At 34.9% G+C, this 17,474-nt stretch overlaps 1 protein-coding gene across 2 annotated transcripts; it reads left to right on the forward strand.

Moving 5' to 3' along the window:
• The first annotated feature begins 1,161 nt into the window (after nt 1–1,161).
• LOC106754985 (uncharacterized protein At5g03900, chloroplastic) lies at nt 1,162–12,358 on the forward strand. 2 transcript variants are annotated; one of them, XM_014637061.2, is made up of 14 exons: nt 1,162–1,784; nt 2,234–2,341; nt 2,426–2,529; nt 2,617–2,700; nt 5,264–5,336; nt 5,426–5,491; nt 5,678–5,767; nt 7,102–7,167; nt 7,521–7,657; nt 7,751–7,837; nt 7,932–7,995; nt 10,428–10,571; nt 11,040–11,212; nt 11,664–11,911. In XM_014637061.2, the coding sequence occupies exons 1-13, from the start codon at nt 1,419–1,421 to the stop codon at nt 11,181–11,183; spliced, it is 1,533 nt and encodes a 510-aa protein (XP_014492547.1). In that variant the 5' UTR covers nt 1,162–1,418; the 3' UTR covers nt 11,184–11,212; nt 11,664–11,911. The 2 variants fall into 2 exon arrangements, with proteins under 2 accessions (XP_014492547.1, XP_014492545.1); XM_014637059.2 differs by lacking the exon at nt 11,664–11,911 and adding an exon at nt 11,964–12,358 and having other exon boundaries at nt 1,164–1,784.
• The last annotated feature ends 5,116 nt before the right edge of the window (nt 12,359–17,474 follow it).

Raw genomic sequence — 17,474 nt, forward strand, 5'->3', positions numbered from 1 at the left:
TTCAGACTTTTGTGGTCGCTGAAAACCTGAAATCTCGCTCCATAGAGGTAACGTTGTCAAGTCTTCAAAGCAAATACCAACATTGTCAACTCTATATCAAGTGTAGGATAATTCTTCTCATGCACCTTCAACTGTCGAGCTGCATACGCCACTAGTTTCCTATTCTGCATCAAAACACAACCCAAACCTTGATATGATGCATCACATTACACCTCAAAAGCCTTGTTTGTGTATGGAATAATCAATACCAGAGCAGTTGACAACCTTTTTTCATCTCCTCAAAACTAGCCTCACACTGATCTGTCCAAATTTGGTCCTTACGCATCAACTAAGTCAAAGGATCCCTCCACAAACCTCCGATAAATTTCATATATCGAGAAACTGAAAATAATAAGAAAAGAACTATCAATTGGTGTCCAAATAAGCATAAGTAATTTAGTACTTTCCCTTATACGTTATTTTCCTAGTTATATAATTGAATTGAAGTTATGTATTTGATAATACCTTAATAGATATTAACAATAAAAAACTAAATAATTTTTACTTTTACTCTCTTTTCTTACATTTTGTTTTCCAGTCGCCTCTTTCTTTGCAGAAAGAACAAAGGATCGGTTGATAATAAGATAAAGAAATCCAGAGTGTTTTATGAAGGAAAAAAATACGGAAGAAGTTTTCATTTCTAATGACACTCTTTTGTTTTTATTATCACGAACGTTTGTTTTTTTTTTTTTTTTTTTTTTTTTTTTTTTTTTTAAATTAAAAGAATTACAGTGAAGGATAGAAATCATTGTAAACATTAAAATATTTATTTAATTATAAGACAATTACTTTTAAAACTTATGACAATTTTAATCGTAGTTTCCTTAAAACTAGTTAATTCAAATGTAAAACATTAATGATTAATGATATTAGGATCAACTCATGACATGAAATTTACTCAGTTTTTAACACATTACAAATTTAAAAATAAACAATTAAAAAAAATATATGAAAAAATATTTTAGCCATATTAATATAAATTATACGGATGTATCAATTTCAACTTTCCCAAATGATAATGATTTTATGAACTAAATGATTTAACATTTAGTTTAAATATAAATTAAAAAACATGATAAAAGAGAAATGTATGTGTGTGGTTAAGCATTTCTGACTAAAAAAAATTAGTAGTTTCTGAGAGGGAAGGGCAAATGCGTCAATACGCGAGCCTCATCCTCTGCTCCCGCTTCTTTTCACTAGAAGCACACGAAAATGATCACTAAGCCGTTCTTTATTTTTTTTTTTCTTGATGTATTTTCCGGATAAAATGCCATTCTGAATATCTCGGAAATTCGTAGCCTTCATACTTCCGTGGAGTTTAGGTGTTGCAGTTACAGTCATCAGAACAACCAAAGTTTCTTCCATGTCCAAACACTGAAATGGCGTCCATTTCGACGTGCATCACCGTGATCCCCAGTTGTGGGCTCCGGCGGCCACAATCCTTCTTTCTTTCCAGTTTGGCGAAGCGCCCGAAGCAAAAAATACCTTTCCCTTGCGTGAAAAGTCCGTTGATTGGGAGAGTCTCGAGAAGGGTATTGGATTCTAGGGTTTTGGTGGCGAGGCCGGGGGGCGTAGTGGAAACCGATAAGGTGCCGTCGGATGTGAGGAAGCGAACGATGGAGGCGGTGGATGGATGCGGAGGGAGAGTGACCATTGGGGATGTGGCTAGCAGAGCTGGCCTTAACTTGAATCAAGCTCAGAAGGCTCTTCAAGCTCTTGCCGCTGACACTGATGGCTTCTTAGAGGTTGTTACTTTGTTTTCCTTTACATTAGGAAGCTTCCAGTACCATATGTGATAGGATGATCCTAAAGAGCCCAAAAAGAAGGAAAATTAAATGGCTTAAGGATTTTATAGTATGGGTTTAGAATATTACAAATTTATAATATTATTAGTTTATTATATTTTAATTTCCTATAGTTAGATAATGACACTTGTAGGGCATATTTTAGGTTATATGTGTATTTTTCTTACCTATCGAAAATTTAAATGCTTGTATTTATTTTCCTTATAGCTTTAGTGGTAGATTTTAGGCTATTGTAGAATAGTGCTCAAAACTTCTTATCAATGTGGGGGAAAAAGTGCTGCAGTTAGATCGTTATTAATTTGTTTCCTTGGTTTCCTATCTATTGTACACTCCGATTATGGTTAAATTTTAGGAATAAAGTTCTGTCTGTGCTACCGTGGTATCTGTAGGTTTCTGAGGAAGGTGACGTTCTCTATGTATTTCCAAAAGATTATCGATCAAGGCTTGGTGCCAAGTCGCTTAGGATTAAAGCTGAACCCTTTTTTGACAAGGCCAAGGTATGAAGACTATTGTCTTCTCTGTACCAGTTGTTGCTGATGTTTTATCGCTTGAGTGGTGTTGTATAACTTTGACTTTGACAGGCCGCAGTAGAATACTTGATAAGGGTATCTTTTGGGACAGCGCTTATTGCATCCATTGTTATTGTTTACACTACAATAATTGCTCTTGTAACTAGCAGTAGAAGGTATTCCATAACTTTAATGTCGATAACTATAGTTTTTCTTGAAAAATTTAGTAATGTGAATGAGGGAATGGTGTTCTTTATTTACAGTGATGACGATAATCGTGGAAGGCGTGGAGGCAGGTCATATGATTCAGGATTTACTTTCTACTTCAATCCTATTGATTTGTTCTGGTAATTCTACTTTGTAGTATTGGAGTTGCATTTTATACAAAATTTCTCAAATATTTTTCCTTCTTGGTTCTCAAGGTTTTTCTGCCAGTTAGAATTTAAAAATTATGTGTTTCTGGTTGCTTAATGAAGTTTAGTAAGTTTTCATGTGCCTAAAAATAAAGAAGAGGAAGACGAGAGACACACAATTAAGTTAGGGTCATCACTTACATGTGCACATTTAATATTGGTGATGGTGATGCAAGGTAGTTAAATTAGGTTTCTTTCACCTCTCCTTTTGATATGAACCTTAAGAGAACCACACTACAAAAGCTTGTATAGATGGATATAGAGTGAGAGAGAGAGCCGAAGACCTTATAAACCCAATAGTAAAATCTCACACTTCCTATTTGGGACTCAAGTCCCTTATCTCCCATGTTATTGATATCGCATAACAGAAAATACCGTAACCCAAATATCCTTTATAGAAATCTATCAGAAGCCATAATAGGTTTTTGTTAGAAGTGAGTTTTAGGCCTAACTCAACCCCACAAAACCGGCTTGTAAGGTGAAGTCTGCACCCCACTTATATATTATAAATTGGCCTTATCTTTATCCGATGTGGGACTTCCAACACACCCCCCTCCCGCCGATGTATATACATATCGAGCGTGAGACTAGATATTAATGGGTGGTCCGATAACGGTCCAATAGCGGGTGGAACAATCTGCCCAACAAATATCGCTAGGATAGACTCTAACCATAGCTCTGATACCATGTCAGAAGTGGGTTTTAGGCCTAACTCAACCCCACAAAACCGGCTTGTAAGGTGAGGTCTGCACCCCACTTATATATTATAAATTGGCCTTATCTCTATCCGATGTGGGACTTCCAACAGTTTTGATAGATTTCTTTAGTAAAGATATCAATCTAACACGCAAAACAACACTCACACAGATAAGAGGAAAACGTCTGTATATTGCTTTTGGTAAACAAGAAAACAATGTACACCTCCAAAACTATCAAGGGAACAATTTCCCTCCACAGGATACAAGGTCCGTACACAAAGAATTAACCAAGCTAACCTGTTACAAGGCCCCCTGTCTTCTTATAAAGGCAACCCAACCAAATAAGTACTGCTAACAGCACAAAACCCCCCTTAATCGCCTAACCACCTAATTAATTTCTTTTCCTCCTCTCATATACTCTTAAAACCTTATCAGGTTTTGCCTGCCAAAAAAATGCAATATATGTGTGTAGATAGATAGATAATAATATAAAAATGCAGAAATATTGTTGTTGTTTGAAAGTAATGAAAGCAACCTAATAATATTAAGTCTAAAATTTCAAATAGCAATATCATTATAACCATTGGCCACCAAGTTCAAGACAAAATAATGACACAACTAAAGATAAATGTTCTAAATTTAATTCACAACTTCTCCTAACAACAAAGCATAAGCCATATTCATCCTCAACTTCAAATTGAATCTTCAATTTGCTTTCCTTCTTCAGAGCATGTATATTGAGGGGTTTCAACCTTTTAGAGAACGAATATTGAGTAGAACAAAGGGGTTTCAGTTTTTTAGAGAATGCTAGTCCTATGGTCATTGATGCACCATGATTTAGTTCCATTCTGGTTGTTTGCTGTGTCCTTATTTTCTTCTTTGATTGTTTGCCATGCCATTGCTGTGCGGTCGTGTGCCTTTGCTTGTGTTGGTGGTCTGCTCTATCGTAGTGGCCATCCTGTGCTGCACGGGTTAGGGTACAAAATAATTTTTCATGTGAGGTGAAGTTTAAGGGGTCTACTTTGTTTCTATGCTGGCCTTTTGGACCTCATTGTCCAACAACTTTTTGTTTTATATAAAACATAATATATCATATAATAATAATAATATTAGAGAAACATAAAAAATAATTTGAAATATATAATATGATAAACTAATAGTAATAACAATAAATTTTCAGTAAGAAAATGTAAAATGTTATTTATAATGTTATATAACGTTGAATTATTATTGTTGAAATAAGTAATTAGTGCATTGGGAACTATTTATCTGCTGTAATCATGATTAGTACCTAGTACCTAGAAGTCTAGTGCACTCTATGAGTTGTACCTAGGAATCTAGGGTAGTCTTTTGATCTTTCATCTTCCTTTATATCAGTTTCTATCATTATAAATACAATATCACAAGAGGGATCTTGTAAGCCCTCCAATTTTATATTCTCTTTTTATTCTCAACTGTTATATCATTTATAAATATTTTAATATTTTTTATCCAAAGTAAACTCGTAAGAGTTTATGATCTGAGTTTACAAAGTTCTTTGGTTCTTTGCTGCAATACCAAACCATGTAACTGTATACTATAAAGGCGAAACATTTTTCTTAGCCTGTGTGGATAAATGTGGAAGAGTAGGGGAAGTTGATTTGCTTTTTGTGTATGGTTTAGATTGAACTAAATATATTTTCATTCCTCCAATTGCATTCTCAGTTTGTAGCAGATGTATCTAGTTTCCTGTATGTATAATCACATTTCATTTTGAGAGAACTTTTTGGTGTCATAATTTAATTTTTATACTATTGAAGGTACTGGGATCCATATTATTATAGGAGACGAAGGCTACAAGCTGATGATGACAAGATGAACTTCATTGAGTCGGTGTGTGATGTAATTGAAATAACATGTCATCCTCCCACCCCACTTTTTTGGTTTCTAATGAAGATAAGGACTTTTTCATTTTGGTGTAGGTCTTCTCCTTTGTATTTGGAGATGGTGATCCTAATCAAGGAATTGAAGAAGAGAGATGGAAGTTGGTAATAATTGAGGACTGAATTCAGTGGTCCGTTGCCTTTGATGATTTTTTTTTTTTTTTTTTATTGTTTCATATTTGGTACTATTTTCCATTTTATGTTAAAATGTTAACTTTTTTCTTTTTGCAAACTTTCCTATATCTTTACATGTTTATTTCCTCTAATCCACTTTACTCATCTGATGTACAGATTGGGCAATACATAGCATCCAATGGTGGTGTTGTTGCAGCTGAAGAACTTGCTCCATATCTTGAAATAGATTCTACGGAGGGTTTTAAGGTAATTTGATATATGTTTGGTTGTGTCTACATACTTAGACAAGCATATTTTATGTGATAAATGGAAGCTAAAAGGAGTTGCTTTTGTCAGCACGTGGAAATTGAACGCACATAGAGCTGGAATTAATATGTAACTTAACAATCTATAATTTGTTTAACAAGGGTATTTATTGAAGTGGGACTTAGAGACCTCATAATTCACACGTCTTGTGTCTTGGTATCTTGCAGTGACCACACCCATCCTTGTTCTTCTGAGTTCCTCTTTTGCATGGCCAGTTGCACTCTTTTTTCTCCATTCCTTGAAATATGAAAATCTGGAGAGAGGACTAAAATCATAAATAAAATATTTTAGCATGGAATATAACAAATTTCCTATTTAAACATGGATGCTTGAAAATAAATTGAATAGGGTAACACAATTTATAAACTTAAAAGCTTGCATAAGGTGTATACTGCTTAATATACTTAAAAGTCACAACATAACTTCAATTATGAAAATGCACCCCTATTATCCTTAGTAGCATCAGCTCCATTTGAAGACATTTTTAGCCAACACAACTCTGCATACCCAAACCTAGCTTTTTAACATAGCTGTTAAACACAGCTAACCAGAACACTGAAACATCTGAAAAAATGCCCAAAGGCTGACAAACTTCAGTGCAAAAGCAAAATCAGAAAGAGAAAACAAGGGAATATTGTTAGGATAAAAGAAGGGGGAGTTAGTTATGATAGTCTGAATATTGAGTTAGTCTGTCAGTTTGAGTGGTTGGTTAGATGTAAATAGGGGGAGAAGGATAGGAGAGATTCACATTTGGGGTTGTCATTGTAAGTTGATGTTAGATCTCTTTGATCAAGAAGTTTAACAGTGCACTCCACACACACCAGAACTAACAGAAACAGTAAAAGAAAGTATGTTTATTGCTGTATAATGAATGAAACAAACCCCAATACACCAAGGAAGCCTCCCTTCCTCCTCTGGAAGAATAATCCAGTCTAGACTTTACAAATTCCAAAGCTAACTACCTGTACAATTAACTCCTATATTTATAGTAAAAGACTCTAACTGTAAACAACCCACTTGATGGGCAATGGGTCTATCTACATGGTCATGGGGCCTTCCGTTGAGACTCAAATCAATCACTTGATGTCATACGATAGCATGGACCAGAGGTATTGGTTTTTGATTTGAGGGTTGGAAACCCAAGACAACTTCTACGAGGACCAAAAGCAATATTTGCTCATTTTACATGGACAACGGACAACATATTTGAGCTCTGCTTTTATATATATGATGTCATTCTTAATTTTTAACCTTGTATCTTTGGGTGGTGACAGGATGACGAATCCTATATCTTACCTGTACTTTTACGATTTGATGGTCAGCCTGATGTTGACGAGGAGGTATTTGAGACACTAACTTCTGCCTTTCCTTTGTTTCCTCTCAAATGGTATCTGCAAGTTGGTCCGGTATATCACTCCTTAGAATTACTCTGTGGCCTATTAATAGTTGGCACACATTAGGAATTTCTTTAAGGACTAATATACAGGATCAACTTGCAAATACCATTTGAGATGAGACTTACAATTGTTATTAGTTGCTTTGTTTTTACACAAGACATGGATCTCTTATACATAATAATACCACATGCTACTCATTTATAAAACATATTGTAGCTATTGGTTTCTGCTGAGAATTATTTGTTCGCCTTATTTCTCCTCTTTTTATATATACTTGCAGATTGCTTGTTATGCAGGGAAATATTCTGTATAGGTTTCCATCTCTGCAGAGGACAGCTTCTCAAAAGAGTAGGAGGAAAGAATACGTTGGAAGGAGATGGGCAGATTGGGTTGGAATTGATAAATTTTTCCAAGAGAAAAAATGGCAGTTCAGGTTTTGTATTTGTATTTTTTCTATCCAGTTGTGGTTATCCATATGTCCATATATATTTATTAAAACATAACTGTAGTGGTTGTTCTATTGCAGTAAAACTGGCACGTCTGAGAGAGCAATGGCCATTGGTCTAGGTGGCCTTAATCTGTTTGGAGTCATTATTCTCGGAACCATGTTGAAGTAAGTTCTTCAGATGACGCATTGCATCATTTGTTAGTTTTTCAATTTTTTTCTTGTTTCAGTGCCCTCACTTCTGTTTTTCTTTGATCAAAAGAGATATGGCAGTTGCACCCAGTAGCTTCATTAAATTTGTAGCCGACATATTTCCTCTTCTTCAGGTACTAACTAATATTTCTATGTTCAAGCAACTAGATTCTTCAATATTGAAAAAGAGTTATAAATTGTCTTTTAGAAGGAACATTTTTATATTGGTTGATGATATTGTAATTTTTGGGAATTTGATGGCAATTTAATTGCTGCAAATTTAAGATTAGAAAATGATGGGGTGGGTGGTTCATGTGAACATGGGAGTGGTTACTTTCTTCATACCTTTGTTATTTATCAAGAAAGAAAAAAAAATTGAAGATGAAGAAAATTGTCGTAGTACAGGTAAATAAAATGACTAATAAAATGCCTTCCACCTTGTTGAGTATGGTGAAATATTATAAGTGGGATTAATCTCTCTTGTATTGAATATACACATAGGATATTATATTTATAATAGAAGAAATATGGATTAAGTCCAAAATACAAATAAAAAATAATAACAAATTAACTAAATATAAAAGATTAAGATAAGATAAAGATAATATATCTAACACACCCAAACACTTTGATAGGGTTTTAAAAGTATATGAGAGGAGGAAAAGAAATTAATCAAAAGGTTGTAGGTTGTTAGGCGGTTAGGAGGCTTGTGAGGTAGTTAGAAGTTGGTTAGCTGATGGGGTTGCCTTTATTAGGAGGCAGGGGTGTCTTGTGACAGATTAGCTATTGTTAATTCTTTTGTGCAGACAGGACCTTGTTTCCTGTGGAGGGAAAGTGTTCCCTTGAGAGTTTTGGACGTGTACATTGTATTCTTTGATTACAAGAATAATAATCAGTACTTTTCGAGTAATCTGGTGTGTGTGAGTGCTTTGTTTGGAGAGTGATTGATTTCTACCTAAAGAAATCTATCTCACTCCCATGATCACCTCTCTTTTTCCTAACACCTCTTACCAATGTTAGACTTTTGTAGAGATCCTGCATCTACTAGAGATAAGATAGATTTATAATTTATAAGTGAATGTAAACCTTACTTTATAAGATAATTTTGTAGGATTGAATCATACTTAAGTCTACTTCTTACGAATCCTTATATTACCCACACTTCTGATGACAAGGTACCACGTCCTTCGTCATCCTTGATGTGTTACAAGAAGGCATCATTACACCTAGCACCAACCCTTTCTATTCACCAACACATGGTACTTGTATTGATTACAAAGCACTGAGTGTTGTTTCAATCAAGAATAGATTTTCTATACCCTCTATTGATGATCTAATAGATGAGTTAGGCCTTGCCACAATTTTCTAGATTGATCTACCCTTTGGATACCACCAAATCCAAGTGCATCATCGAGGGCAGGCACAAAACTACCTTTCATACACCGGAACAACATTACAAATTTTTGGTAATGTTGTATCTCAAAAATATTCCCTCCACTTTTCAGTCGGCTGTGAATCATTTACTCAAGCCATATTTATGCCAATTAGTCTTGGTTTTCTCATGTTCCCTCCCATGTCAAACATTTAGACTTGGTTTTGATGTTATTATCCCCTAACCGATATTTTTGCTAGGTTCTTAAGCAGTTGAGCTGTTAATTTAGTACATTACCTAGGACATTTCATTTCATCATTTCATCAGCAGGTGTATCTCTAGGTCAAGAAAAGGTTCAAAATTTCCTTGGCTTGACTGGCCACTATCTTCATTTTGTCACTCATTTTTCCCTCACTGATCTCCTTTGACCAAATAAGATTACATGGACTATTTAGGCCACCCAATCCTTTAAAGATTTACAATGCTAACTTTTCTGAACCAACCTTGCTTGAAACAAACACTTGCCATTGGTGTAGCCTTGAGTCATGATGGGTTCCCTTGACTTTTTTCAGCAAAAAATTTGTGCTCCGATCTTGAATTAGCTTCACTCTACACTAGGGAAATGTTCGTCATAATTGAATCTGTCAAAAATGGGAGACAATATTTGTCAGAGTATGCTTTCCACAATTGTATAAATCATGAGACTCAATTCCCTTTCAATTCAAACAGACATAATGCAAGACAACAAAAGTGCACTTCTAAATTACAATGCTTTCTCTTCATATTTTCTACCAACCTAGTAAAGCAAATCTTGTGATGGATGCACTTTAGAAAAGGTTTCGTACCCATTTTTGTCTCCATCTCCTCCCTGGTTCTCAAGCATCATGAATTTTATACCACCACCACATGGGGCAATAATTTCATTAGCAAATTACATCTCCAATAAAGCCATAAACACATGTTTTTTCTATGATGATGTGTGTTCATACCTAAGTACATGCATACTGTGCTTTATATCAAAGTTCCATTCCACCTTGACAAGCTAACATCCTTGTACCAAACCCACTGTTGCATGTCTTGCGTGAGGTAAATCTTGTGATTATATTTATTAGCAATGTGTAAATATTGTGATTATAGTTATTATTAGCCTTGTTTAACATCAATGTCTCATACTTTGTATGGTGATATTTGCAGATTTATGCTGCTTCTTTCTTTGCAATTCCTCTTTTCCGGTGGTTTTTTATTCGGAAAAAGAATGATGATATTGAAAAAAGAAATAAAGCTAGGGAGCAGTGTGCACGACTTCTTGAATTACCTGACACTTCACTAAGGCAGAAGGTATGGTTTTTGAAAGTCATCTTGACCATAGAGTATATCGACATCTTTATCTCCTATATTTTATTTCGTATAAAATTCAAGTGAATCTTTCTTTAAATTTATGAAGGCAACCTTGTGTTTGTGTATGGAAACAAAATGAAGTAGCAAGAAAATGTTGGACCTGTTTTAGACCTTCATTTGTTGCTTTATATATTTCTAATTACTCTGGGCTGTCTTTTATAATAAAGTGTTGCCTCATTTTATTGTTTACAACAAAACGAGGATGTGATTGAATTTTGGAAATGTTTCCTTGAATGCATTGTGTATATTAGCGCTTCCAATCTCATTTCTGTATTATTTTTGGATGTTGTTGCTTATATAAATGATTTCTGGATCTGCTCTTGTGTTGTTTGAGGGGGTGGAAGTTTGGATAGGGGATTGCTTTTCTCAGGCATAATGTCCCTGAGAAATTCTTTTTCTGGCTTTCAGCTTTTCAGTGCCCGGGACATGGCCCAAAAGACAGTCATAGGAAAGGATCAAATTGTGTATAGCACTGACAAGGACTTACTTGAGCAAGATTACGAAGCTCTTGACTGGGATAAAAAATTTCGGGAGCTTGAGAGGTCCGATTAAGAAGGGTCAACTGTTAACCCGTTAAGCAGGTAAATTGTTTAACTTCAATGCATTTCATACGTTATTTTGATGGGAAATGCATCACAGGGTCTACAAGTTAAAAGCTAATTTTTAGCAAAATGTTTCCGTGTATTTAGCAAGGAGCGTGATATTGTAGACTTCTTAACACGTGTTCAATTCTGATTGATTAAAAAAAGTCAATGTATTTGATTGTAAGTATTTTTGTCAAATAAATGAAATTAGGTGATAAATATAAAATAATATGAAAATGTCTTTATGTATGATTTATTTTTTCTTTACATTTGATTTTGTTTCGTAGACGATAATGTATTTCTAATAGTTATAATTTTAAGCTTTAGTTAATTTTAAATTCATATAATTTTTTGTTTAAATACCAAACGTTTTATTAAAATAAAAATAAATGTAAATAGTTTGATAAAAGTACTTTTTTTGGCTTTAACGATCCAATATTTATTTTAGTTTGTAGGGGTGGCCTCAAGAAACTATTGTGGTGGTAGCGAGGGTGTGACTATTGTGAAGCTGTATTTTTTATTTTATTTTTTTAAATTGAGAGTTATTGGAATATTTCTTTTAGTGAGAGGTCAAATGTAAATGAACAAAACTAGTTTAAACTTTAAACGCGCCTTTAAAAGTGCCAGAAAATGTGAAACCTCTTTATTTTTGTGAAATAATGTTATAGGATGGTGAAATAAAAAGAAATATATAATAGAATCTTTACATTATTGAATGGGTGTTATTATAATTATAATTTAATTTCAGGGAGTTAGCTCTTCTCATGTATTGACATCTTGACCAGCACAGCATCTGGACTTGCCTTCTGTGAAAGCATTGGATGTGGCCCTCGTATACTGCAATATAAAATTCATTTCTTAGATCCAGTAATGAGTGATAAAATTTGTAATTTGAACTATAAAAGCAGTAAAAGTTTCTGTAGGACAAGCAATATAACTTGATAGGCATTGCCTTTGTATTACGATTTTATACGTCAGTGCTGAAATGTATTAGCGCGAAGGTGAAGAAAATCAACGTTTATCGTACAAGCACCACAGATTATTAGGAAGCAAGATTGTGTAAGATATTGGTCCGGAAATTTCTCCTTTGGCGCAGGTGAAAACGAAATTCCTTTTGCTTGTTTGACTTTTTATCTTCGTAAACTTTTGTGTTTCTGAATTTGTTCTTCTGTTTTATTTTAGTTTGTCGTTAATCTTTTATCATAACTCTTCATTGTTTGTCTTTGTAACGTATAGATAAATTGTTTTCAATTTTTTTCAGAAAGATTAGTTTGAAACTAATAAAATATATACAAACTATCATTAAAAAAGATTAATATTTTATATGATCTCAAATTATCATAGATGAATACTTCAAAAAAAAATTTACCGGAATTTAGTGTCAATTTCTTAATTTAAGGATGAATTGAGTCTGTTGTAAATCTGTTTTTGATCGTTGACCAGCTTTTGCACTTTTAAATGTCTTTCTTTTGTCCGATGAGTTTAATTGTAAGGAATGTATTACATGCATGTAACATTAAATGCTTTTCTTCTTTTCTTCTTCATGTGACATCCTAATGGGTGTTGCTTTTAACTTTTGGCGTTAATATTTTTAACCTTTTACCCACTCCATCAATAACCTAATAGTGGTCTCCCCATATGAATTCATACAATGGCAACCACATAAGGTCTTCTTCCTCTTTTATCATGTTTCATTGTTTTATCTTGTTTCATTGTTTGTTCTACTGTGAGAGTGTTGTAGTTTGTGCTGTGAGTGTGGGATGGTGTGGTTATGTTTCGCGGTGGTGGTGGTGTCAGAGATTGGTGGTGGTGCTTGAAGGTGTAGTGGGGAAAGTCGTGAAAGAACAATAGCTTCTTCGCCAGGTACGTAAGAAACCCTAAAAAGTTAAAATCTTCACCAGGTACAAGAGGTTCTTTCGCGGGTTCTGATTAGGCGAGAAACAATCAAACAAACGGCGACACGACGATAGCGACACAACAGTCCAACACAGATTCAAAGCACATAACAAAAAATAAAGCTACTAAAACAGTGAGCGGAGAACTAACTTGGACAATTTGGAGACCACAACAAAGAAACTAGATCCACGCTCCTCCACACCAGAGATCAACGACAATGGAAGCTTTGAAATCCAAAAGGAAAATGAGAAAGAAACAAATGAAGGAAAAAGAAATGGAGGAGGGAAAGTGAAACGGAAAACAAAGATCCGTGAGATTGGAGGTGTAGGGAAAGTGAAAGGGAAATGGGAAGAGAGATCCGTGAGATTGGGTGCAGCAGCAAAGAGTAAAGTAGGAGAACCGGGATTTCAAATAAATTAAAATATGGTAAAAGTAACAAATTTTAACCTAAGGATAGAATTGGAATTAAAGAAAATGAGAGAGGTATAGGAAGCATGATGTGGTGGTGGAGGGAGGAATGTCCTATCCTAATTGTTAGATGGGCTTATCTCTTCTTGGAGAGTTTATCTTTTGAATTTGTCTATAGAGTAATATGGTAAAAAGAACATAGTCCCTTCAGATTTGATAATGCATGACTCATGGAACTGTTGAAGAAAACATCCTTAACATTTTATCCAAGACATTTTAGTGTGTTTTTGTTAGGGATTTTTGAGTTCAAGAATTCAAATTATAAGATTAATACAGCAATAACACTCAAATTAAACATTCAACCATTACATAGATAGATTTACGGGATTACAAGTATAAAAACATTCAACAGCGTCCAAGGGAAGAGTTCCCTTCACACAGGTTAGCACTTCTAAAACAACAATCTAAAAACCCACCCCTGTAGAAGGAACTGTAATCATACTAAACGAAATCACTCCCTCTAACCTCTTCTAACTACCCATAAACCGTCCAACCCTTAACAACTATTTTATAACTTCTAATTTTTAACTTTTTCCTAACATACACTTTAAAAGACTTATCAATACTCCCAGGATTCCGAACAACCTTATCCTGAAGGTGGAAATCTGGATATTGATCACGAATGGTTCCTTCATCTTCCCATGTAACACCTTCAGGTCCTCATGTTTGCCACTGAATAAGGAGTTGAGGAACCGAGATACCATGATACTGCTGCACCCTATGATCCAAGACTTTAAAGGGAAAACAACTGAGATCTAGTATGTGAAGTTCAGTTGGAAGATTCTGTTCGACTGGATGAGTGCCAATAGCTAACTTAAGTTGGATTAAAATATTGTGGTGTAACTTCTTCATAGATTGCGGACTGTTTCTAGCTTTAGTAATGGTTGTTTTGGTTAGAACAAATATCCATAATTGGAATTATAGAATTGTAGGCTACTTGGAGCCTTTTTTGTTGTTGTTTGATAACCCAAGAAGTGGTTACAGGCAGTATGTTGGGTTACTAGATAGAGGAATCCAAGAGCACAACTGCAAAACACCTAAACTCACTGAAAAGATCCTGTATTATTGATTTCAGGCACCAAGAATGCCTCCAAGGCACAATGTTCCTTTCACACATGATGCCAATGATCCTGTCAACAATTCACTAAAACATCCAAAAACCTCCCCTACCTACAAAGACCCCCCACTATATAAAGGAAACCTCACTCAACCTAATAACCCAACTAACAACCAATTTTTAATGTTTCCTCCTATCATACACATTATATCACATCATCACACAATGCTACAAAACAACCTTCTCCGCAAGGTTGGAACAGTGAAGCTTGATCTGATGGCTCATCTTCATCAACGTTTAGTCATATGAAGGGAACCCACTGGCTACTGGCCGCCAATTCAGGTTTGAGGCTTGGGTGGTGGTCGATATAACCCTTTATGTTCCATTAATGATAAGAACTACTTCAAACCAAAAGACCTGGAAAACTAATGACTTCTTGGACGACTAAATTGTTTTTAGCATATGTTCGCGACAACTCTCTTTTTCTCATTTCTACTTCTAGATATTCAAGAATTACTTGGCTATCCCCACAAAGCACAAGTGTCATAGTGCGCTCTAAAACTGTTTCTTTCCTACCATCTTTACTTTCCTCCACTGTGAGTAATTCCAGATGGCTAGTTAAAAACAACTCTGCGAGAAAACCAAAAATTCCTCTGTGGCCATCGATAAAAGTAAGATCTACAAGTGTTATAACATCAGAAAATTCAGGATATGGATTTGTAACTGATATAGTGGATGCACCCCTGGACACTAGGGCCTCAACTGGGTTGCTCCCTGACCCCACTATTTTAACCCCAAGCCTTAACAATTCTACTCCCTCCACATCTAGTTTACTACTCTGTGCAGATTTATCTTCCTTCTTCTCTTCATCATTAGCCAAGTACTCTCCTTCTTCAGAGAATTTCTTGTCTTTCCTACTATTTTGCAGACTATCTTTCTCAGCATCCAATTCCGTTTTTCCCTCCTTCTTTCCTTTCATGACAAATTTCTCACTTCTTTTGAGCCCTTTCCACGATTTATGAATTCCTTCATCATGTCTTTCTTTTCTTGGATGATTTCTCTTATTTCTTGCACATTGTCTTTTTTTTTTTTTTTTTTTTTTTTTTTTTTTTTTTTCTGTCATGACTCTTCCTTGTTTATTGGCCCCTTTCTCCAAAGTATTTACTCTTTTTTCCATCACCTCCTCATAGTGCAACATTTCAAGGGTTGGTTAGGAAGTTGATTAGGTCCTTGGTTCTTGAGGCTTTTAGCGTTGGTGTAGGTTGTAACTTTTTCCTAGCTGTTCTGGAATTTTTTTTTTATGCAGGGGTTGTCTAAGCATGCTAGCTGGTGGCATCTTGTTGCACCATTTTTCTCTCTCTTTGGCTTGTTGTTTTCGATACTCACAATTTAGTTTTTGGCCAATTGGTGCTTGAGTCATGGTTTATGCTCATGGTGTGTGTTTAACTTACTGGAACATCTTTATTTTTTTAGGATAAGGAAGGGTGCATGTTGCAGTGTTATGTTGTGGTTGCGGTTTTGGCCGTGACTTTAAAGGCTAATTTTTGGTTCCTTTTGTGATGTTATGTTGTATAATGAATGCTATGTGTTGGTATATTTTTCCTACTTTCTTTTTTGTGGTAAATTGTGTTGCATCATATGTGATTATTCTTGCTACTATTTATTTTTCATTGATTGGTTCCCACACTGCTCACTAGAATTTGTAAAGTCGGGGTTGTATATTTCGTCTATGAGAGGTGGTAAAAAGGTAGTTCTTTTTATGTATGAAAGGCGTAGAAGAGATGAGGTTTGAGTGTTGCCCATTTTTTTTCAAGGCGGTAGAAAGGGAATGATGTTTTGCCCATATATTTCTGGCTCGTGTTGAGTATAGTGCCCATTGTAAGCAACAACGAAGTTTTTACTCGTAAATCCTTGAGGGACAAGGGAGATAGGTCCAAAGCTGCGGTGGGAGATAACTCGAACCGTCCTATTTTTGTGAACATGTTTTGTACGGTAGGGTATAGGAGATGACATATGGTTTGGAATTGTATGGTTAGGGCATGGTTTATAATTGAGATGGCCTTGTTTGGTGTGACATGTTGATAGCATTGAATTAATTATTTGAGTTTAATGTTTTGTATTCTTATATTTAATGGTAATTCTATTAGCTCACCATTATTATTGTTGTGTTGTGCAATGATCGTATAACTCGTTTTGTTATATTGAAACAAATGATCCCACAAATGTACTTGTTGATGAGTAAAGCGACGAGATGTGCATGAGCTATGGAGATTTTACAACTTATGTTTTAAACCGTTTTAATTGATTGTAATGTAATTTTTTAGACTTTTATATGATGTTTTTAAAACATGGTTATATTATTTATATCGTTTTGGTCTAAGTTACATGACAAATAAAATCAAAGTTTTTAATAACTCAAATTTTCTAAAGAGGTATTAGATTTTAAGATTTCGTAGATGAAGAAGGTTTTATGCTTCACCTGTGGCATCCTGAAATGGATGTTATATCTCTCATGCTTCTTGTGAATATGCAGCTTTTGTTATCTTCATAAAGCATGATTCATCCTCAACTTTGTATAATAGGTACAAAGTTGATTTGTCCTTTACTCGTGTTTTTCTTAATGCAACAATCTGGATAATTGCCTGTTCTTCATCTTCTGTTGGTCTTGGTACCCATTCTCAACCACATCTGAACCCATCTTGGGATACAATAAGAGTCTTCATCTGTAGACTCTAATCATCATAATTGGTTTTCTCCATCAATTGGTAGAGACATATGCATATCGTTTACAAGATTAGTCATCTCACCCTCTCTTCCTTGAGCACTCAAGCACGTTTT

The sequence above is a fragment of the Vigna radiata genome, unplaced genomic scaffold (genome assembly GCF_000741045.1).
Source record: "Vigna radiata var. radiata cultivar VC1973A unplaced genomic scaffold, Vradiata_ver6 scaffold_301, whole genome shotgun sequence".
NCBI lineage: Eukaryota > Viridiplantae > Streptophyta > Magnoliopsida > Fabales > Fabaceae > Vigna > Vigna radiata.